Below are 27,890 nucleotides of genomic sequence, written 5' to 3'. Positions count from 1 at the left end.
AGTTGTGATTGAGCTAACTAAGCCATTGGTCATTCAACTAGAATGTGCTGAGTTCCTGATGACATGCTGAGCCCCGAGGGACACTCCCCAGAGAAAGCCAAGTGTGGGACACAGCCATTCCCGAGCCACTGGGAGCACTTGGCAAGACAGAATATGATTTGGGGTGTAACTGAGGGATAATGGGCAGAGTAAATCTACGGAGCCCCCTTCTAACCAGAGTGCTCCCTCTCCAGGGATGCTGTGAAGGCGGTTGCTTTGGGTCAGGTAGAGCGGGGAGGGAAAGGCCTGCCCCACAGGGGGGGTTGGGGGACACCTTGTGAGCAAAGGCCAGAGGCAGGAATGTCCGTGTGTTCAGGGACCAGCCTGCGGGGCACAGGAGCTGCAGGAGTTCTGAGCTCAGGGCCAAAGTGCAGCTCTGGGAAGGGAACTGGCAGGCGGGAGACGGGAGCGGCTGCGCTCTGCTCCACCCCCACCGCGCGGGCCGCAGGACTTCACGTGCACCGAGTGCTCCATCATTCCTGGGAACTGTGACCTGGGCTTCTCTGGCCTCAAAATTATTACAACTTAGAATCAGCACCAAAAATCAAACAAAACGAAAATCCCCCCAAAACGGATAAAAGCACCAGCCTTCTTTATTTCCCTTCCCTCTCCTTTGCCTGGTTCTTTGCCTGCAGGAGAGGTCCCCAAGGGCCTCACTGAGGCAGGACATCCAGCTCCGGTAGACAGCATGGGTGAGCCTGGCCACTGGCTCCTCAGCATCGGAAACTCCTGGCCTGGGCCCCCTCTGCTCCTGGCCCCTCTGCTCCTGGCCCCTCTGCTCCTGGCCCCTCTGCTCCTGACCCCTCTGCTCCTGGGCCCCCTCTGCTCCTGGGCCCCCTCTGCTCCTGGGCCCCCTCTGCTCCTGGGCCCCCTCTGCTCCTGGCCCCTCTGCTCCTGGGCCCTCTGCTCCTGGGCCCCTCTGCTCCTGGGCCCTCTGCTCCTGGCCCCCTCTGCTCCTGGGCCCCCTCTGCTCCTGGCCCCTCTGCTCCTGGGCCCCCTCTGCTCCTGGCCCCTCTGCTCCTGGCCCCTCTGCTCCTGGGCCCTCTGCTCCTGGGCCCTCCGCTCCTGGCCCCTCCGCTCCTGGCCCCTCTGCTCCTGGGGAGAATGCTCCCCCTTCCTCTTTGCCTATCAAGTCCCTCCCCACCTAGCTTAACCCCCAACATCTGGGAAAACTTTTCTGCTGTACAAATTCTCAGATCCAACCTCACAGTGTATAGTACTTTCTACCGTGCATCGCTAGCTGCCGCATGGACAGTTCCTGTCTCCGTAATTGGATTCTGCATTTCTGTGGGGTGCAGAGGCCGGTGTCTGTCCCGGCCCCTAGGGCCTGGCACTGTGTTCTGCCGGAGGAGGTGGGGGAGGACTGTCATGGTACTGATGCGCATGATAGGGTGCCACTGCTGTGTCCAGCACCTCTTGGACGCTCTGCCTTTTTTCTGAAGCTGGGCTGCGGAAGGGAATGGGATGAGAGCAGGGACAGCCACCAGTTCTAGGGCCGAGGACCTTATCCAGGTGCGGGTGTGCTTGGGTGGACTGCCTCCTCCAGGACTGGGGGCTCCACTCAGGCCCGGAGCTGAAGTCCCAGGAGAGGGAGCACTCTGGTTAGAAGGGGCTCCTTAGAGGGCTGGCCCTCACGTCTCCCTCTCTGAGCCCTTGGGTCTCAGCCGCAGTGGGGGAGGATGAGCTGCTTGTCTCTACCTGCACAGTCACCAGATGAAGCTGCTGCCTTAGGAGACCAGCAGGGGAGGGCTGCACCCCATGTGAACTTCCGAGTGATTGATGGGCAGAGCTGCTGTGGCATCCACCCCGTCTTCCTGCCCCGTCTGCCCGCCCTGCTCTGGGTGCTGTTCTTGGGGTGACATTTCAGGCAAGTAAGGGTGGGGAGGTCAGAGTCAGCAGCAGCTATGAGAATGGGGTGTCCCAGAGACAATGCCCCAGCCCAGGAACGGAGCCCACCAAGCTTTCTCTAGCTCTTAGAACATACCCTGGTGCTTGCCCTTTCTCACCAGAGCGGGGCTGGCTTTCCCAGCCCCTCCCCTACAAGTCCAACACAGAGATATCGGGTATTGACTGTTCAAAGGGAGGGCCCGCAGACTGAGTGGGGTCCCGCCTGCTCCAGAGAGACACTCTCTCCCACAAGGGGCTTAGCCAGGTGTCCTTTGAGGCCACCCTCCCACACCCACCCCCCTCCCAGCCTGGCCTGGGAAGGCAGTGCCTACGAGAAGGGGCTCTGCTGTGTGGTGGTCACTGGGGTTGGTCATTAAGAACACCCGGTTCTCTTGGGCACACAGTAGGATGGCCCTGCCCAGCCCCCTCATATTAGGAGTGGCCTGTGTCTTGCTTTGGCTGATGAAATGTGAATGGAAGTGACATGTGCCACTTCTGCGTGGAAGCTTTGAGAGACAGTCACAGTTTGCCACCTCCCCCTCCTCCTGACATGGTCACGGGAGCACGTGTGGAGAAGGAGCCGTGGGCTTGGATCCCTGGGTAACAAGGAGGAGCACAGCCCGGGCCAGGCTGCAGAACACGGTACCATGAATGAGAATTCGCGCTTGGTGGCTTTAAGCCAGCGATTTTCAGCCTTTCTCATCTCATCACACATACACTAGTGACTAAAATTCTGCGGCACACCAAACAAATATATTTTTGCCCATCTGACAAAATAATAGGATAATTTTCATTCATTTATACCAGATGGCTGTTGTGTTGGCTGTTGTCATTTTTCTATTTGACAGCTAAGGGAAAAGAGGTCAGGGCCCCTGACTAAATAGACAGGTATTGCATGTTTTAAAAATTCTCACGGCACAGCGGTTGAAAATCGCTGCTTTAAGTCACCAGATCCTAAGATTGTTGCTGGGGCATAACCTGGCTCATCCTAACTAATGTAGCCTGTTCTTGATTGCCTTTGATTCAGTCTCTGGGCCTGGCCCCCTCCTTACCCACGGTCAGAGAGACATATGCCGTTATCCTATAGGTGGTAAACCTGAGGCCCAGCAGGTAGAGAGAATCACCTAGAACTTGTGATCAGACGCAATCGATAAACATTCCCTTCCCTTCTCACCCACACGGGGCGAGTGCAAGGACTCCCTCTGGGTAGGTGTGGCCACTGGTCAGTTCCCAAGTCCCTCTTCACATCCTGAAGGGTCAAGGCCCACCTGTCCCCAGGGTGAGGGAGCTGGGACACGTCCACTCCACTTAGAAGTAGGGATCCTCGAGAAGCCGGGGGCGGGGCTGTACTCACGCTCGTGGCGTACTGGATGTCCTTCCAGATGGAGGTTTCTCGGGACAGGTCGGAGGCCTCGAAGAGGTTGTCCAGGATCACCTCCCCGATCATGTCGTGGCGGGAGAAGCGGTCGAAGTCGAAGACACTGAGGTGCAGCTTGCGGTCGGCCAGCTCCTCGTAGGGCACGGGGAAGTGGAAGCTCTCATCGAAGGTGGGGTTCAGGGTCTTGCGGTGCACCCGCGTCTGCTGCTTGCACTTGCGGTCGGGCAGGAGGTAGATCTTGACGTAAGGGTCAGAGCTGCCGCAGAAGTCCTTGGCAGGGAGGTCGAAGGCCTTCAGGATGCGCACAATCAGGGTCTCCGTCTCGTAGTCGTAGCGCAGGGTGAAGTTGATCTTCCCGCAGCTCTTGGCGGCCTCGGACTTGGCATCGTCCCCGTCCACCGACTTCTGCTTGTACAGCTCAGGCTTGATGCGGCCGATGCTGGTGGGCTGCTCTGTGGCCGGCGGCAGCTCGTGGCCGTAGTCCACGCTGGAGACGTGCATCTGCCGGGGCAGGTGACGCTTGAAGGACGTGTGCCTGGCGGAGGGCGGGAGGGGGCAGAGGGCGTGGTCAGAGCTCGGGGAGGGGATGTAGGCAGGCACCCCCTCGCCCCCCGTGGCCCTGGCTCATCCTACCCGCCGTGGGGGCTCCCTTTCCTCCTGCACACACTTTGTGTGCGGTACATCTTAATATATGTAAAGTAGTTGCAATGGGGCCTGGTATAGAGTAAGCCCAATAAATATAAGCCATTGCTTGCATTCGCATTCTCCCTGCTTTTCTACCACCTACCTGCTTCCCAGGTTTCTTTTCTAGTAGATGTGCCTCAAGTTTCCACATTAAACCATGAGATCCCTTACGAGCAGGGCCATCCTTTCCTCTCCTGGAGGTGGCTGATGGCTGGTGGCTGTCCCTCCACCACGACCCCATCACCACAGTTAACGTTACTGGGCTTTACAGCCCGACGGTGCACATTCATCTTGGCTCTGCACTGTCTTGCTATGCGACCTTGGGCCAGTTACTTCACTTCTCGTTGCTATAAAATGAGGATGATAAGAGGAGCAATTGCATCGGGTTGCGGTGAGGATGCAATGAATTCATACATATAGAGTACTTGTTAGAACAGGGCCAGTGCATACCAAGTGGCATGTCACGATCACAGGGATTCTCTCATGGGCTCCTCACCGCAACCCGAGAGTCATTAGCTCTGTTTTACAGGGGGGAAAAGTGAGGCTGAGGAACGGTGAGCGACTTGCTCGAGGCCATACGATGAACTCTGTCAGCGTGACCCCAGCCTTTTCATTCCAGGCCTCCAGCCTGGAGACCAGGCCTCCTTCCTTCCGGCTGGTCCCCTGGGAGCTGGGGACCAGGAACCCACACAGCCCTGCGTTTGGAAGAAACAATGCCTCATGCCTGCACGCATCACTTCTGTTAAAAGTGTTTCTGGATTTAGAGCAGATTTTTGTGATTATGTGGCGGTTGTTGGTTTGGGTTTTTCAGTTAAAGAATGCCATGTATACAACCGCTGTCGTGTGGGGAACTCTCCCAACAGCTACCAAGAAATCCTCATTCTCAAAACGCTCCTCCTGCCCTCCCTCCCGGGCACTGCAGACCCAGCTCCAAGGCTTTGTTGACATACCCCTAGCAACGTTCATGCCTCTGGGCCTTTGCATATTCTCTTCCCTCTGCCTGATGTCTTTCCTTCCCTCCAGACACCCAACACCTCCCACCCACACACATCCCCATGCACACCACACGCACAGCACCCACCCGGGGGTTCCCCTTTCCTGAGGTCTTTGCCGGTGCCACCTCCTAGCTGATCACCCCCCGTGGAGCACATCCTCTGAAATGTTCTCCAATCATAGTTCACTGTTATTATTTCTGGCCACTGCCCCTCGCAGAATCTCTTTATTGAATACGGGAATGTGGGGGTGTGGGGTGAGGGCACCCCTCACCTGGTGGATGACGCTGGCTCTGTGGTCTGTCGCTGCAGCCGTGTGTGACGCACGATGTGCTCTCTGACCGACATCTGCACCTCGGCCGGGATGTCTGGGGACGTGTGGCTGATCTTCACGGCCGCCTCCAGGAAGCCCAGGGTGCTGGGGTCCTTCAGCTTGTCCGCCATGGCGCCTCTGGAGCTGGGGACCTTAGCAGAAGAGGGACTGGAGGTCTCCTTGTTCCTCCAGGGCGTCCAGCGCAGCTTCCAAAAGAGAAAGAGAAAAACTGCCACCAGGGCCACGCCACACACGATAACCACCACTGCAAGGAGGCCGACAGAGGTGCCTGCCCTCGGCGTGCACCAGGCAGGGAGGGACAGGCGGACGGAGGCGGGAGAAGCGGGCAGGGCCATGGAAGAGGGAGCACACACAAGGGACAAAGACGGAAGAAGAGAAAAGAATGGTCGTGAGAAAGCTGCCCAGGCGGAAGGGACATGGCTTCAGGGTAGACGCTCCACAGTCCACTGGCCTTCACCCGCGTCTGATTTCACAGCCCCCCTCCCCCCACTGCCAGCTTGGGGAGCACCTTGTCGGCTTGTGCACGGGGAAGGGAACGTAATTTCAATAACAGCTTAAGCAAATGTGCAGACTCGTGAAGCATTCACATTTGGATGCCGTTAGAATTTCTATTAGGCTGTTACGACGGCCGGGCCTGTGGCAGGGTCATTGTCGGGCACAGCTCTCTTCCTCAACAGGCTGAGCGGCCTTGGAGATCGGGGGCTCCAGGATCCCACCCTCCGCCCTCCCCCTGCCCCCCAAGGAGCCCAGAGCGGGAGCTCAGTAAGTAGTTATTGATTTGACTTGCAATGAATGAAATCCTGCATCATCGCTTTAATGGCTGAGATTAGGTCTAATACTTCTTCTATACTCAGAACTCTGCGCGTAGTAGGCTCCATAAAGACTTGTATTACGTTGGAATCCGATGCACACAGTTTATTTCAAAGCTAAATACAAACGATCCCTATAGCTGTCTCTTCTTTTTCCCCCCATTCCTGTGGCTATTTGAGAGCGCTACTGTAAAACTGGTATTTTTGAATGTTGTACTTGGTTCAGGGGTGGGCGCTCCCTGCCCCACTCCCAGTCCACCCCTGCCCCCAGTAGGATGGCCGTTATCCCCAGAGAGCTATGGGGATGCCTCCCTCTGGGAGAAATGATTGAGCAGACCTCTCGTCCCACCTGTAGGAAAGGCCTCTTGAGCCCAAGACCTCTTCTGACTCTGAGTAGAGAGGTCAGAGGCTCTGAAGCAATGGTGCCCCGGCAGGTGTGCACAAAGGTCACCTGTGGACAGGCCAGGAGGGAAGTCTTGTATGCTTACATGGTGATTGGAAGATTGAGATTCCACCGCAAGCACCACCAGATTTTTTGCTTCTCTGGCAAAGGACCGATGACTTGGTACCTAGCCTTGCACTCATGCCTGGTGGGAACATTCGGAGAGGTGTGTCCGCACCAGTTCCACTCCGTTTCCTGCCTGGCCCCTGCAGCAGGCCTGTGAGTTTGCAGCCCCTGATTATCTTGTTCCGATGCCTTAAGAATCCTATGAAGGTGAGAAATGACCCTACAGGCCAGGCTGTGCTTCTGCAGGTGGGAGGAGTGGTCTAGAGAAGGAACTAGCTTGGAGTCACAGAGCCTGGACCAGGGTCCAGATGTCACCGCCCAGCCTGGGGCTCTTTCCACCGTCCCAGCCTGTTTGTCCCTGATTAAGCTGTCGGCTTCTGGAACCCTGCGTTTTTTTATGTTCGTCTGACTCAGGGCCTAGCACAGAAACTGGCCCATGAGAATAAATGAGTGAATGAATGAATGGCACAGAAAGGAGCTGTAATTATCTCTCAACCAACTTTGCTGAGCATCTGCATTGGGCCAGGTGCTAAGCTCTGCTTGGCGTACAGAGATGCTAGATCCCTCCTGGGGGGACCCAGAGTACTCTCAGCACGCAGGCCCCAGGGAAAGCGGTCCCCCATCCAGAGGGGCCTGACAAGGAGGCGAGGACACCAGCCACCCTCTCTGGGGAGCCAGCACTGCCTTCCGGCTCCCTCGCTTGGAGTACTGGCCTTGACCAGCTACCGCTTTATGAATAGGGAGTAACAGCAGAGAACCCTCAAGTCCTCGGCCAGCTGCTCCAACCCCCAGGCCCCTGCACAGAGACACTGGAGCCTTTCCGGGCCAGAGGAGCCGGGGTCAGTCCTTCCCCGGAGACTGAAGGTCTCTGATGGGGTGTTGCATGCATCCAGGGGGCACAAGAGAAGAAATATCAGATTGTTTTAATATCTATTTACTATCTTAAAAATAAGACATCAAGCTCTGGCCAGTGTGGCTCAGTTGGTTGAGCGTTGTCCTGTGCACTGAAAGATTGCCGGTTCAGTTCTCAGCCAGGGCACATGCCCAGGTTGTGGGCTCAATCTCCAGTGTGATCCCTGGTCGGGGTGTGTATGGGAGGCAGCCGATCGATGATCCTCTCTCGCATCAATGTTTCTCTCTCCCTCTCCCTTCTTCTCTCTCTAAAATCAATAAAAAACAATCAATTAAAAAAATAAGACATAAAAACTTTAACATACATAGAGGTTGACAGTAATAGAAATGATGGCATTTTATTTCTGTAATTAGGTCAAGTTATGGAACATTACCATGTCCAAAGTACAAAGCGCTTTTTATGTGTATTACTCATACTCTCCAAGGAAAGGGGCCTGGCTATTATCCCCATTTTGCAGATGAGGAAACTGAGGCACAGAGGACTGAGTTGACTGCCTAGGGTCACACAGCTCAAGTGGTGGCGCTGAGATACAACCCAGGCTATTCGGCTCTGCAGTTCTCTCTATTGATGTGTGGTATATACATCACGGGGACCAATAAACACCCCGTTTCCTTAGGCCCTCAGCCCCTAGGGTGCTTGAGAGCAACCACAGACAGATGCGTCCTCCTTCTGAGTATCTGCCAACTCTAGACCCTTGACCTCTGCTCTCTGTTACAGCTGTGCTGGCTGCCTTCTCTGCAGTGAGTCATCTTAAAACAAAAGGTATTTCTAGGACTTGGCTTTCTTTTGATCATACATCTTACTTGCTCTGGTAGTAATTCGAATTTTAATGAGGAAGAGGGAGAGATGGGGGGGGGGACCCAGAGAGCATGGAGTGCATTTAAATGCTCAGCCTGACAAAATACTGAATTCCTAAATGAAAAGAGAGGTGGGGCAAGGGGCCGGCCGAGGGAATCAATTCTTCCTCCGTGTGGTTGCTATTTTGAACGCTTCTCCGCATGACCCCCTGCTGTTGTTCCCTCGAAGCTGTGATTAAGGGAGGCAGGGGTATGGATTCCTGGGAGTCAGCGCCCAGCGCTCAGTGCTGGTTATGTAAGGCCAGCAGGCCTTCCTCTCTCTGCCCACCGGATCTTCTCCCTGGACACCTCCCAGGCAGGCACTGTGAGGAGAACCGGGTCCTGTGCTGAGTGGGTTCGCCCTCACAGGAGATGGATGCAAGGAGGTGAGCAAGGCTGGTAAGAGCAGAGTTAGGCCAGGGCAGGGGATAATTGTACAGGACTTAGCCCCCTTCATGTCACTAAATATGGCCTTGAACTCAGCCAGCCCGCGTAGCCTGGTTAAAGGTGCATCGAGGCTGGGAAGGGTAGGCTCTCAGAGGCCTGAGGACTGTGCAGAGGCCCAGATCACCGAAGCCAGCGGTCGCCAACCTTTCGGACCTCACGGATCACCAGGGATTCATGGACCACCGGTTGGCGACTGCTGACCTAAGCTATGTGCCTCTCTACCCTGCCTGCGGGGGCCAATGGGCCAGGACATGTTGCCCTCATCGGGGCACAAGTAGCCTTCAGAGTCTTTCTCCCACCCATGTCTTGTTTGAACCACAGCCCCGTGAGGCAGATAAGATTTGATGGGCAGCTCAGCCACCATTTGAGTCCTGATCCAGTGCGCTTCATATGGATACCAGGCACAGCTTCATGACAAGACAGAGGCAGCCCTCTCATAAGGGCAAAGGCCCTGTCACAGCACCGGAAAGAGAAAATACTTCCTAAGTATTGGTATTCTTCCCCCATCTTCCTTCTTTATTTCCCCTTCAGCCTGGAGAGAAAGAAGCATGGCCCCGAGTCAGATTGGGCTCATTCAGTGTCCCTCTCCACTGGCTTTAAACTGTGTGACTCTCACAAGCTACTTAATCTCTCTCAGCCTCGGTTTCCTCATCTGTACAATGGGTATAATGATAGTATCTACCTCATGCGGGCATTGTGAGGTTTCAATGAGATCAAAAGTATATCAGAAATGCTAAGGACAGTGCCTGGAAGGTAGTAAGCAATGTAATAAATATTAGCTATTTTAAAATATATATATTTTTTATTGATTTCTGAGAGGAAGGGAGAGGGAGAGAGAGATAGAAACATCAGTGATGAGAGAGAATCACTGATTGGCTGCCTCCTGCAGGTCCCACACTGGGGATCAAGCCCGCAACCCGGGCATGTGCCCTGACCGGGAATCGAACTGTGACCTCCTGGTTCATAGGTCAATGCTCAACCACTGAGCCATGCTGGCCGGGCAGCTATTTTTATTGGAAGTACCTGCTCCCACCCCGTCAGGTTTTAAATATCCCCTCATTTTGAAATTTATTTTGTTGGCAGAACACTTGCAAGCCATGAACTCTAATACACAGAGATAGCTCTAACTTTATCAGTACCAACCAGGAACAAACTTACTAGCAAAAATACTGCATTTCATACATAGCCCGGTCTCTCTCTAGCTCAAGACATACGGGCACCACAGGAAAGCGCTCACATCTCCAAGTCTCTAAGTCAATACTCATGTGCTTGTCCTTGTCCCGTTGTTTTGTTGTTGCCCTCACCAGCCAGCTGGTGAGCAGGAGTGAGCTCCAAAGGAAAATCATAAAGAAAAGTCAACAACTGAGATTGTGCGAGGCTTTCGCAACGCTTTTCTTGGAAGCTGGAGGAAAGAAGTCCTTTGCTCAATATTCGGCATGAAACATCTTCATCGGGGCGTCTGAGGAGCCGGACTCCACAGGCACCTGCTTTGGGAAACCATTCTGGCCAATTACCCAGCAGCAAAGGGCTTTGGAACTAGGCATGGGAAACACACCGTGGGACCTGGTGCTATGCGAGGGCGCATGGCTTCTAGGCCCGGCTGGGGAAGCGGGTTTCACTGGGGCTCAGATGCGGGAGGACATCTCCGGTGAGCACCAGCGCCAGAATGACCACAGATCATGTCCAGCCACATGTCTGATTGTGTGACCTTGAACAAGTTACTTCACCAAACCTTGGTCTCTTATTTAATGGGGATTCTAACTATCCCTACTTCACAGACTCACTGTGAACATAAAGAAACGAAGACTTTCAGCACAGCAGCCAGGACATGGCGAATGCTCCCCAAATGTACACTGTTATTTTCTTCATGCTTTGCTTTTTTTGGTGGAGGATTATCATTTACTGCGTACAGAATGGACCCAAAGCTGGGCCCTCCGAGGCAGAGGAGGGGGACACCAGCCCAGAGGCGGAGCGTGTCCCTCTCTGGGGACACCAGCCCAGAGAGGGACACAGGCCCCTCTCCTGTACCGGGAAGTTAAGATCTTCCTGAGGGACCTGCCTGTCACCTTAAGTGAGGCTGTCTGGCACGGGTGATGGCTCATGGCCTCCCTCTCTCGCCGGGAAATGCTGGGTTATTAATTAGCAACCAGGGCTTTCTTATCTCCACGACTGACACTTCTTTCTCCAAACACAGAGCCCTGGTGCCCCCCGCCCTCTTTCCACCCATAGTGTTAGGATTCATCTGTGGCTCTTATCGCTTGCTATTGTCCCCATTTTTCCAATGGGCTTCCATGTCAGGAAAATCCATTTTGTAACAGTAACAGGCATTTTCGTTAACAGATTGTAATTGAAAAGATAAACTGGGGAGAGGAAGTGAAAAGAAAGGACCATTTTCCCCTGCTCCCCTCAAATCTGGAGAAGGCTGCAGGGCGAGGGGCTGTCATTCAGACGCAGACAGAGACAACGCGACTCAGAGACCCAGAGCCGGAAAGCAAAAGCCGCAGAGGCTCAAGCCTGGAAGGAAAGGGCCTGGTCTGGACTGGAAACGCCTCTGGGCATTATTATTCCAGTATCAATACCAGTCATGTTATTTGTTACTTACTTCTATGCGGTCAGCACTGTCCCCCCTTACACTATCTCACTTCATCTTTAAAGCCTCCCTAAGAAATTAGTGTCCACCTCTCAAAGACAAATCAATTAAGTTTAGAGATGTTAACTAAGTAAGTTGTTCAAGAGAACATCGCATTAAGTGGAAAAACTGGGATTTGAACCTGGGACTTTCTGATGCCCGAGTCCAGGCTCCTGAGCCAGGCCTCCGAGGGAACTGGAGGCTGAGCTGAAGAACTGTCCAGTGTGAGGGTTGGGCAGAGGAACTGGGGCAGCATCTCTTCGTTATAATCAGGAGAGGGTGGGGGCCATCCTCTACTCTATGACCTGACCCTGCAAACCTGGGCAGAACCTGGAGAGCAGGCTTATGGCCAACCTCCTCATCCCCATCCTTTCTTCCCGGAAAGTGAAGACACTGCGGGTTGCTCACCAGCCACCAGGCAAATCACATACGGCCCCTGGAAAGCCTCACTGCCGAGATGTACCTGAGAAATACCTGTGAGTGTGTGTGTGTGTGTGTGAGTGTGTCTGGGGGGGTGGGGAACAGGGGTTCTTCTGTTCCGAGGCGCACGGACGTGATTCATTCATAATGAGATCTGCCGAGGCTTGTAAATTTATTAGGAGAACCTGGTGTAATTAAAATTCCGGGTTAGCAGGAGGGGGAGTGGAGAGACTTTGCTTTCTCTCCTGCTTTCAGAGATCCAGGCCAAAGTACCGATGGGGATAATTAGCAGAGTCCAAACAGAAAAGGAATTAATGCTCCCGAAAAGGCCATGATGGGGAGAGACAGTGCTGAGCTAATTACGGCCGCACCACGCTTTCTGACTGGCCACCGCTTCCACCTTCATTAAGGGCTTCAGAGATAAGACGGGGCTGATGTGGAGTGTCACAGCTAGCAGAGCATTGGCATTCATTTAGCAGTTCTTAGCGTTATTTTGGCAGATGGTGACTGGACCTCTCTGCCTTGTTGGTCAGGGCATGTGGTCCCTCTGAATGTGGGGTGATGGGGGGCGGGGGGGTGGCAGACAGAGAGCCAGAAGATTCTTTACCCTCCACCCCACTCTTCCTGTTTATACCTGCAACTCGTCAGGGGAAAGGTCTGCCTGGGTCCATATGGAGCAAGAAAAACAGATCCGCAATAGAGAGAGAGGAGGGAGGGATGAGGTGGTGCCACATCCCTAAAGCGTCCCGAGCTGGAGGCCCCCCTGACTTCAGTTCCTACGTGTGGCCCAGGCCTTCAGTCCCAAGAGGCCACTTTTTCTATGTAGGACCATCGAGGGTGCCACCAAGCTCGGTGGGTATTTCCTTCCCCCTTTTATCCTCCCCTTCAGACAGCCCCACACAGACCCTCTAGAAGCCTGGCCTGCTCCTATGCCTCCATCTTCGTCCGCATTATCTGCAGCCACATGTTATCTGCAGCCCAACTCTGAGGACAGGGAGCACAGAGCAATGCTACCACAGTTAGAAGAGAACCCGTCTTTTGTACAGAGCCCGGAGGGATGGAGCATTCTGGATCCACCTCCCCCACTCTTGATGTCCCCACAGTCGGGAGAAGAGAACCTCTAGAACTGTAAGTCCCAGGCTCTACCACTCCACATGCTGGAGCCTGGTTCTAGAATCCTAAAGCTCAAGACACACCGGAGGATGAGAATGCCACCAGGCCAGGTGCTGATGCCAGGATTCTCAAAGGAAGGCAAAACCTGCAGAAGGCCTTCCTCCCAGCAAGGAGGGAGGGAGGGGCTGATCATAATAGAAACAGGACTTCTGTGTTTGGATGACACGCTGTGCATTTAATGTGCCATCACAAGCAGGGACCATATTATCTGTGCTGCAAACAGACAACTTCAAAGCCGGTGGCTGAATCAAAGTACATCTCCAGAGTCATTAGAGAAGTGAACAAACATCGCATACATCTCATGGCCATAGGTGAGCAAGAGAATAACCATTCCTAGCTGCCAGCCGCAACAGGGCAGGGCAGCTCAGGGTCTCCCCGCAGGCTCCTGCATTTGCTGGAACACCTCCAAACCTCTGCTCGCTACCTCCAATCCAGAGCCCATGCTACCCACACCCAACGCTATAAAACTTGGCCTCTGGAAAAAGCTGAAAGATGGAGATTGCCCACCCGTGTCCCCTGGTGGGGGTCGGAGGCTTGTATCAAGGAGGAAGCAGACGCTTTGCCTTTAGAGCTTTTAAAGAAAAGGGGCACTTGCTTTTAGCTGGGATAGTTTGTGTTGAGATGTTTCCAGGTTGGGGCCTGTTTGAGACTTGCTGTGCAATTCCTAGCACAGACCCTGGCTTAGAATGGGTCCCGGTAAATGACAGTAGAGTCTGAATCGCCATTGCTGCATCTCAGGATGTTACTAGAAACCTCACGAGGTAGAGACTTAGAGCAGGAGGAAAGCAGGAGAAACGTACAATGATAAAGTGGACTGGGCATGCGCTAGCCACTTGCATTTTTCATGTAACTGCAAATGGAAAAAACAAAACACACAGCATTCTCTGACTGGATTCTCTGGACCCAGGCAGTGGCTCTGGGATGCAGGGAGCAGGCTGGGAGGTGGGACCCCGGAGGCCCGGTCCTGAATGCTACAGCATCTCCCCAGATCCTGTGCTCACCTAAGAGGCTAGATCCCGAAGTAGCTCTCAACCTCTTTCTTTCTTTTGCTGGGATCCAGGACCCCCCGCTGCCTCCCCCATCCCTTTCAGCCCCCCAGCTTGGCCCCCAGGGTTCCTGAGGCTTGTGACTCAGCAGGAAAAGTTAAAGCCCCCGGGGGCTGCAACTCAAACACGCTTTCTGGAGCAGCCTGCTTTCTGGAGCAGCCTGCGGGGAAGACACTGGTTCATCTGGGCCCGCTGGCTCTCACTGTTCAGCCTTCTCTCACCCTCAGCCTGGTGGTCAGGTACCTGTCATTCCAGACGACAGGGTGTCCCTCTAGTCAGAACACAAGTGCCTCCCAGGATTAGGATGTGCCACGCACACACACACACACACACACACACACACAGCCCCAGCATTTCTGCCCTGGACAGACAGGAGGGGCAGCCTCCATTCCAGATGGAACTCGACAGGTGTTCCCCCACCTTGTATTATCCCCGTTAGGGTTTGAGGGCTCAGGACTAGCACTGAGGGCCCCACGGGGGTGTATCATTGGAGGGAGGATGGAAGGGAGCCCGAGGCAGGCAGGAAGAGCCTCCCTGACTGGGGGAAAGTTGTGCATCTGGTGGGTATGGATGGGGAGTTGGGTGGTGGAGGTGATGGCACCAGAGAACCAGTCTAATAACACTTGCTGGGTCTAATCTAGTCTGAGATTCTTCAAGAGGGAGAATCAAACCTTCCAACCTCCATCACCGCACCACCCTCTAAAGTTCCTCGTTTCTAACCTGAGTCCCTTCTGTTGTCGCAATGAAGCCCTCAATTAAACATTGCCAAGGCCAGAGAGAGAGCAGCGCCTCCTACACCCGCTCGCACAGCTGAGATGGACCCCACTTCAGGCTGGACACGGACCCTCACACACAGGATTCACGAGGCCCCTACCGCCTCCCTCTCCCCGACCCCCAGGGGCCATTCCTAACCCAGGACCTACCTATGGGCCTGACCTTTAACCTCAAGTGAAGACAGGACCCTGGACCCGCGGCCTCTGGGGAGCTTACCCCGCCGGTCCCCGCTCGGGAACTGCTGCTCAGGTCTCGGGTGGTCTCGGGAGAAGTGTGAGGAGACGAAATTCCCGCCTCTCGCAGCCCCTTCCTCCCTTTCCCGCGCCGTTGGCACGGAGTACCGGGCAATCTCCGCGCACCCCAGGCCCGGCGCCACTGGGGTCAGGGTGGGGGACTAGGAGGACTGGAGTCTGCGGAGCGAAGGGAGCCCGGGCGCCCTGGTCCCCTCAGGACCTCCCCACCCCCACCCCGCATTCTCCGAGGCCTCGCGCGCCCCAGCTCCTCCCCGCAGGAGCGGCCGCGACCCCTTCCTCCCTCCCGACGTCGGTTTCGGGACAAAGAGGCTCGGCTGCAGCAGGCGCGCGTGGCCGCGCGGCTCTGGGGCTCGCGGGCCACCACCTGCCCACCTCCCGCGCTCCCGCCGCCAGGGCGCGACGCGCCATCCCCGCTGTCGCGACTCGGGGAGACGCTGCCGCCCCAGCCCCGACCCCGCGGGGCCCGAGCGCCGGACTCACCAGCTCGGGCGAGCTCGACTCGGCGTGGGCTCCCGGCCGGGCTCGGCGGCCACCCGGGCTGCGTCGGGCGCAGGGTCCGCGCCGTTCGGGCGGGAGGCGCCCGCTTGGCAAAGTCGGCGAGAGGCACCGGCTCAGTCGCGCCCCGGCCCCGAGTCCGAGTGAGTCAGAGAGGCCGCGGGAGCGAGTTATAGGCGGTGGGGGAGGATGCTGCGACACCTCCCACCCCGCCCCCCAGCGGAGGCGCGGGGAGCCGCTCGCAGCCGAGACGCCGGGACACAAAGACCGCGTGCCGGCCTCAGACCCAAGTTTCTCCCAGGGAGACCCAGGGGGCTCGGGCCGCGCTCCCCGAGAGAGCAGACAAACGAACGGACAGACCGACAGGCGGGCCCTGGGACCTCGACATCCCGAGGAGACGAGTTATGTCCTCAGCCGGGATGTCTGTGGTCTGCTCGCTGCACAGAACCCTCCCCTGGCAGATCGCCCCCAGAGCGAGCGCAGAGACGCAAGGGAAACTGAGGCCCCAGGGGGCGCCGCATCGCGGGGGCCCAGCTTTCCACGGTGTCCCCGCGGGGTCACACGGGAGCGGGGAGGGGTTCCTCTCCTCCCGGTTCCCCTTCCCGCCGCGCCGCCTGCCCTCCGGGCCACGGGCCAGGGCACTGGCGGAGACTGGTTGCCAATCCAGTATCTGGAGCCTGAGTTCTCTCTCGGTCCCGGGCTCCCGGGGCCAGAGGGTTGGGGACTGGGGGGGTGGACAGTCGGGGTGACGATCCAGGAAAGGAGGGGCCTCGGGTTTTGCGTTACCTGCGTTGGCCGCGCTCGGACTCCGCTCTGGGGTCTGTAGCTCGAAGCTCTGACAAGTCTCCACGTCCAGCCCGAGAGGGGGCGGCCGGGCCCGGCACAGCGAGGCCAGGACCGCGAGCGCCGCCTGGCACCGAGCCCCCTCGACCCCCCACGCCTCGCTCATGCCCGGGACACCCAGGCCCTCGGTGCAGCCGCAGGATCGCGCGCCCGGCCTGACTGGGGCAGGGCAGGCGGCCCCAAGAAGACCCTCCCAGCAGCGGCCCCCTGCAGCTCCCTTGGGCTTTTAATCACTTCCCGGCAGGGTCTCCGCCCCTCACGTGGCATCCCGCGCCCATCCCGCGGCAGCTGGCACGTCTGGCGCCTCTTGGCCGCCCCCTCTACACTTGGGGACCCGCCTGAGTCCCGGCGGGCTCCAGGAGATGGCACCCGGTTGTCCCGCACCCTGGAGGATGCAAGGCCCGGAGAGGGCCGGGGATCTGGCTCCGCGTTCACTGCCTGAGGTGACCTTGGGCCTCTCTGGGTCTCGATTTCCCTCTCTGTTCGGGACTGTAATGGTAACCAGTGTTTCACGAGCTGCCTGTGGCTATAAAGATAGTGTTTGTGAGATGCTGGGTAAACTGCCCCATGCCACACAAGTGGTGACGAAATAGAAAACCTGTAACAGAGAATGTGACCGGCGGGTTTGGGGGACCTTGGCCAAGGTTCCTGACGGGAAAAGTTAGACTTGCCCCAAGTCCCAGCGTCGAGGCAGAAAACCCTCAGACTGCGGGGCAATGCAAACTGCAAAAAGTCTTCGCGAGCCCCGCAATCCTGCGGTCCGCGGTACCGCATGTTGCTATGGCGACGGGAGGCAGCGGCCGTCTCTCTCCATGGCAACGGGAGGGGACAGTTTCTGGAGAATAGGAATGGTGGGGGCCTTTCAAGAGGGCGCTGGGTTCCCACTAGACCCACCTCCCTGCATCCATACACCACCACAGAGATCATGTATGTTGCAATTAAGCATCGTGGGGGCCAGAAAAAACAAAATTAAATGGGAGGATGGAGGCTAGACTTGAGGCAGAACTCCACTAGGGGAACTGCGGAGGTGCTCCGAGGAGCTTCGCTCAGCCCGGCAGAGGTCTGAGCCGGCACGGGGGCGCGCCCGCGGCCTTGGTGGGGGGGGGGGGGCGGGGAGGGCTGTCACAGAAGTCTCCTCGCCTCGTTGGCAGGTGGACCCCTTCCTATGTGGAGCTCACCCGAAGCTCCAGGCGCGGGCCCCTTTGCCTTCGTAGAGCTGGGAAGGAAACTTTAGCTGGAGCATCCGGAAGCCGCGGGGCTGGTGTGTACCCGGGTGGCCGGTGGGGGAGGAAGGTCTTTCCTCCTCATTAACACGCTAATTGGAAGTGGCTCTGGTGGTGACTCACGTTTGGGCGGGAGGAGATTCTCGGAGCCCAGTTCCCGCAGGTCGGCACCATCTGCGCCAGCCGCGTGTGGACTTGAGGACTGCAGGCAGCTGGTGCCCCGGGGACAAAGGGCCTGCGAGGCCTGAAAGGACCCGGGCCTAACCAAACGGGTTTTCCCGGCCGGACCACTCCCTGGCTCTGTCCACGGTGCTGAAGGACCAGTGGGTGAGGGAACTGGCTTAGGGAAGAGGTAGGGTGGGCAATTGCCGCGGGTTTGCAGCTTCCGCGCTGACCTCTGCAGTAGGAGAGGGCTGGAAACCCTCTGCAGGTAGGAGGAACTCAGCTGGCGTGACCCGGGCGACACTAGGCAATCCAGGCCGCCTTCCTGCGGGAGGTGTTGACTTACTGTCCCAAGAACAGTGGAGGCTGTGGAGTCCCCATTCGCCTCCCAGTGCTCCAGAACCCACCTGAGGAGCCCAGAGGTTCTGCCACCTCCACCCACCACCGAATGCAAAGCTCAGCACCTGGGGGAGACGGAGCACAGAGGCCCTTGTTACCGGCTCATTAGCAGGTTCCCAGGTGGCCGGTTTGTGTTTATGTAAAATACAAATGGGGAAGAACTGCTCTCTGCCGTGTTTATGGCAGCTCGCACTCCGCGGTGATCTCTCTCCCCATCTTGAGTTCCCGGGAAATTCGCAGAACAAAGCGCCTTGTTTTGCCTTTGCAGAGAATGAAAACAAAACAAAACAAAACAAAACAAAACCCACACAGGATTCCAAGGGCCCAGACCTGTGATGCAGAGAAATCAATATTTTGCTTAACAATGACGGGGGGGGGGGGGGGGGGGCGGGGTGGAGGTATTTACATCTAAAGGGAAGGGAAGGGCGCCTGTTAGGAGTAGAGCAGGTGGCAGGAGCTGAGAATTAACAGATAATTTCTCATTGTTCCCGGATTCAGCCTCCACACTCGGCAGGCAGCTCTGCAGCAGCTCTGGCGCCGGCAGCAGCTTTGGACCTGGCACTTCTCAACCGAACAGGGAGAAGGTCCTGCTCGGACAGGGCTGTGGGGCAGGCCGGGGCTCTCGGTCAGACAGTAACCACTGAATTTGGAGTGTGTGTGTGTGTGTGTGTGTGTGTGTGTGTGAGAGAGAGAGAGAGAGAGAGAGAGAGAGAGAGAGAGAGAGAGAAACACTAGGGAAAGAGAGAGGCCGAGGATGAGGCAGAGAACAGAGAGAGACAGAGGGACTGGCACACACGGAGAATGAGAGATGAAAGAGAAGCATCTTTTTCATCGTTTTGTTTTGTTCCTAGTTGTACATTAAGAAAAAGGTCACCCTAGCTGTCCTCCTCCTGCCCTCTCCCCCAGGTCAGCTACTGAGCTCGAGAGTCGCATCACCAGCCACAAAGCAGAAAACAAATCCTCGTGGACAGACGGGGCCTTTTCCTCTCTAGACCCTCTTCCTCCCACAGCCTGCTCTCAGAACACATCTGTGCTCCTTCCTCTACGAAGAAACCACATGCACACGCGCAGGGTCCTCCCCAGGCCCAGGAGGGAGGGGACAGAAGTGGGACGTTGCCCCTCAGCGCTGTGTCTCAGAGGAAAACCATTCCTGGCTGAGGGGTGGGGGAAGAGAGGGAGAAGCAGAGACGGTCAGCATGGCATAGCGGCAAACAAGGGCGCTGGGCAGGGCACCAGCAGGCTGGGTTCCAGGGCTGGTGCACCAAACCAGCCATGAGGCCGTCCCATCCCATGGCAGGGCATCATTTTCCTTATCTGCAAGATGATAATGAGCTTGAATGAGGACCTCTTTGGGGCTCCTTCCAGCAGCAGCATTCTAGAATTTTACATGAAGGGAAGGGAGGAGACTGGGGGACAGGAGGGGAGCTGAACCACTGAAGGGCAGCTTCTCCTGGCTCTGAAGAAGAGGGTGGTGGTATAGATGTCCAGGCTCACTTTGGGCTTCCCCTCCCCCATTGCTCTTGCTTTTACCTCTTCTGCAGCCATGGCTGGAGCATCCGGAGTCTGGGACCTCCCCCCTCCCCCAACCCTCCCCTACCACTGGCCAGCCTGCTCAGAAGCAGAGAGGGGACTTGGAGAGGGGGGTGGGGGCGGGCAAGGCCGAATAAGAGGAAGTTTGAGGCAGAAACCAGCACTCTCCCACTCCTTTGCCCTCCTCTCCTTAGAAATAGCCAAAATGCACACCCGCTGCCCGGTGCCCAAGTCTCCAGTGGCCTGGAGACTTGGACAGGTTCCCACCCTGCTCTGAGCAGCAGTGCCCTGTTGAGTTCTGCTACAAATAAACGAAAACAAAATAATAATTTCTTTTAAAAATCTCAGCCTCAGTAGGAAATTGCTAATGCTGTAGGCGGGAAGAAGGAGCTCCTTTGACATGAGCTGATGTGTCATATTGTCTTTCCATCTCAATGCAATTTCTAAATAAGGAGCCCTCTCCTCGTTCCCTCCTCCTCCCGAAGGGAGCAGTCTGACATTCCTTTGTAGCTGGGCTGTCTGGGGTGCAGGGGCAGGCAGAGAAAGAGACACAAGCAGACCCCTTGCTTTGTCACATAAGAGGGCTCTAACGCAACTTTGAGGGCCTCTGACCTTCCCCCATCTCCTGCTTACTGAGGCACTTTCTGCAAAGGTTTTAAATTTACTCTAGGAAGACAGACATCCGTTGAACCTATTGTACTGCTGGTGGAGAATTAAGTTGATGTCCTGCATTGGGCAGTGGGAATAACTGTACACCATTATTTGTACACATAACTCTGCTATGGCATCTCTATGGGGTTTGGGCCAGAACAGCTTTATCAATATTTCCAGTAGATGTCACTCTTTGCTCCCCCAACCCCCACACCAACATAGCCACTCTATCCCACACTGGGTGACGAAGGCAAACTATTCCCTTCCACGCCATCCTCAGAGTTTTCAGGCATTCCTCCTGGCCGGGATAGGTGCAGAAGGCGTTGCAGAGGCCTGAGTCAGCAGCCAGCCTTGCTGTTATTCTAGGAAAGCTGCTGGGCAATTCACACCTCCCGAGCCAGGGCTAGATTTACCGCTTTCTCATTCCTTCCCCAGTTCAGAGGTTTCATCTCTGTTCTGAGCTCTCTGCTCAAGTAGACAGTATTCCAGATCAGACTTGAGAAGACTGGACAGGGGCCCTGGGGAAGCAAGGTTCAAGGTCAGAAGGCAACATCATCCCTGAACCAGTTTTAAAGCTGGATCTGACCACGATGGGTCCAAGGCTCTAGTACTAAAGAAGTAAGGATGATCTTGGAGGGGAAGGGTGAGGAAGGAAGAGCGCGGGTGTTGGTGTCAGACAGACCTGTGTTAAATCCTGGCTCTGTCACTTACCAACTGTATCACGTTAAGCACTGTAACTTTAGTTTTCTGAACCTCAACTTCCTCATCTGTAAAATGGGACCTGTAAGGCCTGGTTTATAGTATACAAGGATTCTGTGATTTAGGTTGACTACCAATATACTGTGACAGATTCATGGCAGGTGTTAAATGACAGTTCCTATCTTCTTCCATCTCTCAGAGGGTTAACCCTTACTCTTCCACCGGGCGAGTCCCTGAGGATTACCAAAAAGGGAATTGATCTCATTGAGTCCTATAACAAACACAAGGGGCAGAATGGGTGGCTGTTGAGGTCCATTTGGTCAAAGAGGAAATTAAGTGACTGGTCACACAAGCGAGGGGGTGACAGAGAAATGGAATGTAGGATTTCTGAACCCTGGTGAGTGCCATTTCCATACACGGGGGAGGATGGTGAGGGCGTGAAGAATTGTACTTCTTTTACCAAAAAGATTATAATATTTAAAATGGACTTTTTAATTAAAATATTTGGAAATAAATGACAAAGCAGTGAAAGATTTTCTCCTGGGTCTCTCTGCAAAGCCCTTGGCCCTCTGACCCGAACTGCTCCAACGCCTCTTGGACCCAGTTGCTGGTCTAGAGAAAAGATGGTGTCACTGATGAAACGCAGGACTGGAGCAGACAGCTTCATGGCTCAGGATGCGTGTGGCTGCTTCCCTCGCAACACAGATAGGACTCTGGGCGTCTCTGTGTTGCATGTCCTGAGGTCAGAGCCCAGCTTCCAGGAAAGGGCCATTGCCAAGCTTCTTGTAAGGCCAGCACCCCAAAGACTGGAACGCTCCCAAGGAGCCCGGGGAGAGTGTTGCTGTCTCAGGCCTCCGGCTGTTCCCCTAATGAAAAGAAACCAGATAAAATGCCAAAACTGGTTAAAGTGACAAATCCGAAAAGGCCCTGTCAAAACTAGGAAGTCTTACTGCTTGATTTCAGCAGAACCCAAGCAGGAAGAATCAACAGAGCCTGTTTGGGGTCAGGGGCCTGCAGCTCCTGTGGAACTGAGGGGTTGAACCTCCTGAAGACAATAAATCTGTTCCCCAAACTTTGGCCTCCATCCATTTGGCGGAATAAAAATCCTTTTCCGCCCCAGCCGCAACCTCAGCTACGTTCCTGCTGTGTGTACAGTAGTGGTTCTAATGAGTCAGTCCCCACGCTTTATTAATGCTCCTGTACATTTGTAAAGCGTGGTACCGTTTACACAACAGTCTCCCATATGCTCTCTCATTTCATACTCACAACAACCCTGAGAAGTGGTTATTGTTTTCTTCATGTCACTGGTGAGGTCTGAGGGAGGCTAACCATAACTGACTTGGGATGGCAGCTGGCGGGTGGCAGAGTCAGAACTTGAGCTTGCCTGTCACTCGTTCATTCATTCATTCAGCACTTACTGAGGTCCTGTGAAGGCCCAGTTCTGTACCCGGCAGGTGAGGCACGGTCTGTGTTGTTTCCTATACACGCCGGCCTTCAGTCATACACGTGTCAGAGCCCTAAGCACCCGGGCCTTGTCCAGGGGGAGTGCACATAATCGGTTGTGGAGAGAGGCCACATGTGAAATTGGTTTAAAATGAGTTCTTTAACCTCTTTGCGGCAGCGTTGCCCGCGCCCACATCGACTGTGAAATTCTCTTCCATGCCATGATTCTCTCTGGATTTCCCTCCCTTCCCGATTCTCTCCTCTCGTTTGGCTCCTCCCAAACCTCTTTTTTTCTCCAGGGTTCAGCGTTCATCCCTTCTCTCTTCTGTCTCTCTGGGTGATCTCAATGCCTTGAGCTTCATGTGAAGGGGGAGTGAGCAGAGTTTCGTGGCTGGAGCCCAGATGACAGACAAGGGGAGAGAGAGGACTGGCAGACCCCAAGTACCCCCACATTCACCACCCCCACTCAGTCTCACCCAGCTGGACTTCCATGGGGAGCCCAGGTCATTCCAGTCAGAAGGCAAGTAGGGGAGGACCCAGTCCCTGCCCCCGAGGAGACTGGGATGAAGCCATAAGACTTGGAGAGGAACCACTGAGTCTGGGTCCTGAAAAGTTTCCTTAGGGGAAGAAATTGCTCATTTTTCTCAAGTGCCAAGCCGTCGCTGTGAAGCAAGTGCATGTCTGCTGGGACAGCTGACTGTTTTCCAGGATAAATTTCTGGTAATAACACAGAGTCATTACTGTGCAATTAGCGCTGCTAATGGGGAATGTTCCGTTCCCTTCCCATCACCTCCCCTCCCTCTTTACTTCTCTCTGCTCTTTCTCACGCCTGCCCGCATCCTCGATGCCCTCTCCCTCCCAGGGCAGAGCTGCTGGGGCAGAAGGGAGTTTGGATTTTGACTCTCAGGCTTCGCTCATTAACCAAATGCCTGCAGAGCTGGGAGGGGGCAGGCAGCACAGGGAGAGGCTGAGATCTGTCAACTGGAAAGGGAGGCTCCCAGGGGCCCATGAGAGCAACTTGCCCTTCAGGGTGTGGAGTGATGGTCTGCCATGCCGGGGGCCCTGTCTGATGCCCTGGAGATGGGGGTTTGCCCCAGCCGTGGGGAGACAACCCCAAGCCGAGGCCAGGTCCCGGCTGTGCGAGGGCGGCACTGTACTTGTTGAGGCTGCTGGGAGGAACAGCAGCTGAGCTTGATGGGAATGTATTCTGCTGCATTCTGGGTAGTTATCACCCTTGCACACACACAGGCGCACACACACACTCAGCCACACAGACGTACACGCAGAGGCCACGTTCCAACCCGTGGCCCCAGGGGGACTGTGGGCCACGCTCCTGAAGGTACCCGACAGCGTGTCTGACATGCTTTCCAGCTGGGAGGCTCTTGCGTTTTCAGAAAACGGCAGCAATCTTTGTAGGTTGGAGACGGGCAAGTTTTGAAACTGCCGAGAAAATCGTGGAGGGGAGGCCCAGGGCCCACGGAGGCCTCTGTTCTGCGGGGGCTTCCCCCCGGTGGGCTGGAGAGTCGCCCGCTGACTTGGCCAGCAGAAATCCAACGTGGCTGACGGAGCCAACCCCGCCACCCGGAGGCCGAGGGTGGGCTGGAGGGGAAGGAGAAAAGGGAGGAAGGGAGAGGGATGTGGTTAAGCCTATTCCTTAAAGAGGAGGAATGGGGCAGGAGGTTGCTGAAGTGAAGCCTGGATACAGTGGAAACTTCCAGATAGAGCAGGCGTGGGGGTGGCAGCCTGGCCACAGCTCAGAAGCCCGGGGAAGCCACAGAGAGCCTGCAGGAGGCCGACTGGATGGCCTGGCTTGTCTCATATCCAAGTCTTTATGATTCTTGTGCATGAACATTGCCAAAACCCTCATAGCTGTGCTCACCTGGGCAGGGGTGGGTGGGGAGGGTGGCAGGGGCTTTTCATTGCTCATGGGATCAAATCGTTAGAGCAGACAGCCCACCGCAGGGAGGTCGGTTGCTTTCTCTGAAAGAGTCCTATCAGCTGAGCTGTGAGTGAGGTGTCCTGGTGGCTCACGGGGACTCGGGTTTGTGAGCAGAACTTGGGCAATGTTTGTCTCCTCCCTCTGGCTGCCCTCGAACCCTGCTCAGACAGCTCCTTGTCCCCCACAATCCTGACTGCCCTCTCATTGCCCCGCAAAGGCCCACAGACACGACATTGAGCCTTTCCTCGTTTTGAGCATCTTCTTTGGGAGGAGAGTTCCGTCTTGCTCATCAGGTAGAACCCCCAGAGCCCCCCAGGTCTGCTGTCTTAACTGCCCCCAGACTTTCCGGTAATTGCTTATTCAATGAGCTGTCTCCTCGGCCGGGCACGGTGCAGGCAGCAAAGGAGCAAAGTTGTGTATCTGTTTTGCTCGCTTCGGCATTCCCAGCCCTGGTTTACCGTCTGTTACCTAGCAGGTGCTCAATCAGTTTTAATGGAATGAATTAACTGAGGCGTTTCAAAATCGGTGATGGCGGGGAGTTGTTTATAATTTGATCGATTCCTCCTGGCCAGGGAGGGAAGGCGTCATCAGGAAGTCTAAGGGCACAGGGGAGGTTTGCAGACCATAGGACGGGAGAGGGCATGTCCTCCATCTGAAATTCCTAAAGCCGCCCGCATGGCCAGCCCAGCTGCCTTTCTATTGTTGTTGTTAATCCTCATCCGGAGGATATTTTTCCATTGATTTTTAGGGAGAATAGAAGAGAGAAGGAAAGACAGAGAAATCGACGTGAGAGAAACACATTGATTGGTTGCCTCCTATAGGAGCCCTGACTAGGGCCGGGGCTGGAGAGGAGCCTGCAACCAAGGTACGTGCCCTTGACCGGAATAGAACCCGGGACCCTTTGGTCAATGCTCTATCCACTGAGCCAAACCGGCTAGGGCAGAGCCCAGCTGCTTTGAAGACCTACCAGGTAAAGCTCTGAGGTCTTCCCAGAGGCTCATTGCCTGGACCACAGCTACGGGGTGACCTTCCAAGGAGGCCTCAGTTTCCCGTCTCTGCTCTCCCTGCCTGATTGGCTCCACACCCTGGAAATGGTCTTTCTTGAACCAGGGACCTCATGTCTGCCCCTCAGTTCTCCCTGGAAGCTCTTGCTGGTTCCACCACCACCTCTGCATGCTCCCAGGGGAGATTCGGTCCCCTACCACCGTGTGCGGTGACAGGCTGTTCATTTGAAGAAGCACCTCCAGGACCGCGAAGGAAGGAACCACAGATCCTCGGCAGTCATTTTGGACAGTTAGATTCCCAAAGCACAGCCTCTGACCGGAGAGTCACCACACTCCAGCCGGAAAGAGCAGGCGCCCATCACAACCCTGGAACTGGGTTCTCAGGGGTCGCCAATTAAGTGGCAGGAACGAGGGGCTCTGGCATTCACCATACGCTCTGCAGCAGCAGCTGAGTGGTCGCCTGTGCAAGACCAAAGGGAAACGCCACCAGGACTGGAAGTGTCCCAGCTGCAGACCCGGGATGCCAGAGGCCAGCCGGGATGGGGTCCCAGAGCAAGTGCTGTGGACACTTGTGAATACGCACAACTTGTCTTGTGGGTTGGCGGTGCTGTGTGGCCGGCGGCATGAGCAAGGTTAAATAATTTGGGGCAGAGCAGAAAGCCTCCTTTCCTCCCAGCCACTGCCAGTCTTCAGATGAGCTGGAGAGGTCAGGCCACGCCCACTTCTCTGGTAAAAGCATGAAATAAGACCCCAGTGGACTGCCACCCAGAGCGATGGATGCCCCTCATTTTCAGCCCCAGACAGTCGTCAAGGGGCAAGACCCAATGGAAGTGAAGAGCATGGGCCTTGGGGCTAGTCCGTGATGGATTCAATGTATATACCACCCCTTAGTCTCCATTTCTTTATCTATAGTAGGTGGAGCATAGGGACCACTTGTTAGAGGTATCAGGAGGATGAAATAGGGTCATGCCTAAAAAAAACAAACACCTAGTATACAGTAAGTGTTTAATAAACGGTAGCTCTGTGATTGTTATGTGGACTTGGTAACTGAGTACTGAGTGACCTCGAAGACGAGGTGAAGGCCCCCAGTGGAACACCTTAACCACAAGAGAACAGTCATTCTCCCGCAACAGGTTGTCCTCAGCTCCAGCAGGAGTGGTCTGCCCCCAGGTGAGGTAGGCAGGTGTCTTTGCTGGCCTGGAAGTATCCAGAAGGCCCTTTTCCCTCAGTGCCGAGGTGGGCTCCAGGGGAGGAGGGGGCTGCTGGTCAGATGCAGCCATCTAGACATGCATTATGAATCAGTGACCTTTTCCAGCTTAATTACTCCCACTGCTGGGTGGTCTGGGCTCTGGCAAGAGGCCCCAGGGGGGCAAATTCTGCTCACAGCCAGCAAAGCCCAGGCCTGGAGTGTCTGCTTTCATCCATCCTGGTTTGTGTGGCTATTTCTGGGGCAGGAAGGTTCCCTCACTGTGATGAAGGGCACGCCCTACACGAGGGCTGGCCCCCTTTGGGTTCTCCTAATCCCTGTGACCTTTGCAGAATCACCTTATCCTTCTTCTGAGCTTGATATCATTGCCAGCTCATTTATGTGAAAAATGTTGATCCTGAGGGTCCTTAATAAGCTGTTGTACGAATAGATCTGTGGGCTCTTGAAGTGGTTCATAGAAATAGACACATTCAGACACAGGGCCCTCCATACAGGGGACCACCCTCTGGGGTGTGAGGGGGAGTCTTTAGTTTGCAGCCTCCAGAGGGGAGAATGCAAGAGGTTGACTTTTTTTATGAAGAAAAATTTTCAAGTGTATATAAAAGCAGAGAGAGGACAATGAAACCCCGTGTACGTATTGTCTCGCTTCAAAAATCATCAGCATCCTCCCGGTCTGATTTCCACTCTTCCCCCATCCTGTTATTTTCCTAAAGTAGTTGAAGCAGATCTCAGATATGATATCATTTCACCTGCCAAGTCTTCTGCATGCACTTCTAACTGGTAAAAACTTTACAGCCGAAACCGGTTTGGCTCAGTGGATAGAGCGTTGGCCTGTGGACTGAAGGGTCCCGGGTTCGATTCCGGTCAAGGGCATGTACCTTGGTTGCGGGCACATCCCCAGTGGGATGTGTGCAGGAGGCAGCTGATCGATGTTTCTCTCTCATCGATGTTTCTAGCTCTCTATCCCTCTCCCTTCCTCTCTCTGTAAAATATCAATAAAATATATTTTTTAAAAAAAACCTTTACAGATACATGAGATCTTCCATACGTATTTATCACCCCCACCCCCACCCCCCAATAAAAGTAACAAAATGGTAACTCTCTAGTATTACCCAGTCCATATTCACATTAACCCAGTTGTCCGGAAGATGTCTTCTTATAATGGGCCGTTT

The 27,890-nt window shown here is 55.3% G+C and overlaps 1 protein-coding gene across 4 annotated transcripts in view; it reads right to left on the bottom strand.

Moving 5' to 3' along the window:
• The window catches only part of SYT6 (synaptotagmin 6), a gene marked incomplete at its 5' end in the record, with an annotated part of 50,567 nt that extends 34,000 nt beyond the window's left edge, over window positions 1-16,567 (bottom strand). For all 4 annotated transcript variants that reach the window (XM_080649313.1, XM_080649311.1, XM_080649312.1 and 1 more), the window contains 3 exons: window positions 3,281-3,839; window positions 5,255-5,582; window positions 16,405-16,567. In XM_080649313.1, coding sequence (XP_080505439.1) covers window positions 3,281-3,839; window positions 5,255-5,582; window positions 16,405-16,567 — 1,050 coding nt within the window. The remainder of the gene's footprint in view (window positions 1-3,280; window positions 3,840-5,254; window positions 5,583-16,404) is intronic.
• Window positions 16,568-27,890: the final 11,323 nt, after the last annotated feature.

Source organism: Plecotus auritus, assembly GCF_963455305.1.
Source record: "Plecotus auritus genome assembly, chromosome: 12".
NCBI classification, from domain to species: domain Eukaryota; kingdom Metazoa; phylum Chordata; class Mammalia; order Chiroptera; family Vespertilionidae; genus Plecotus; species Plecotus auritus.
The sequence above is the reverse complement of the archived record's forward strand: the minus strand, read 5'-3'. Positions and strand labels throughout refer to the sequence as shown.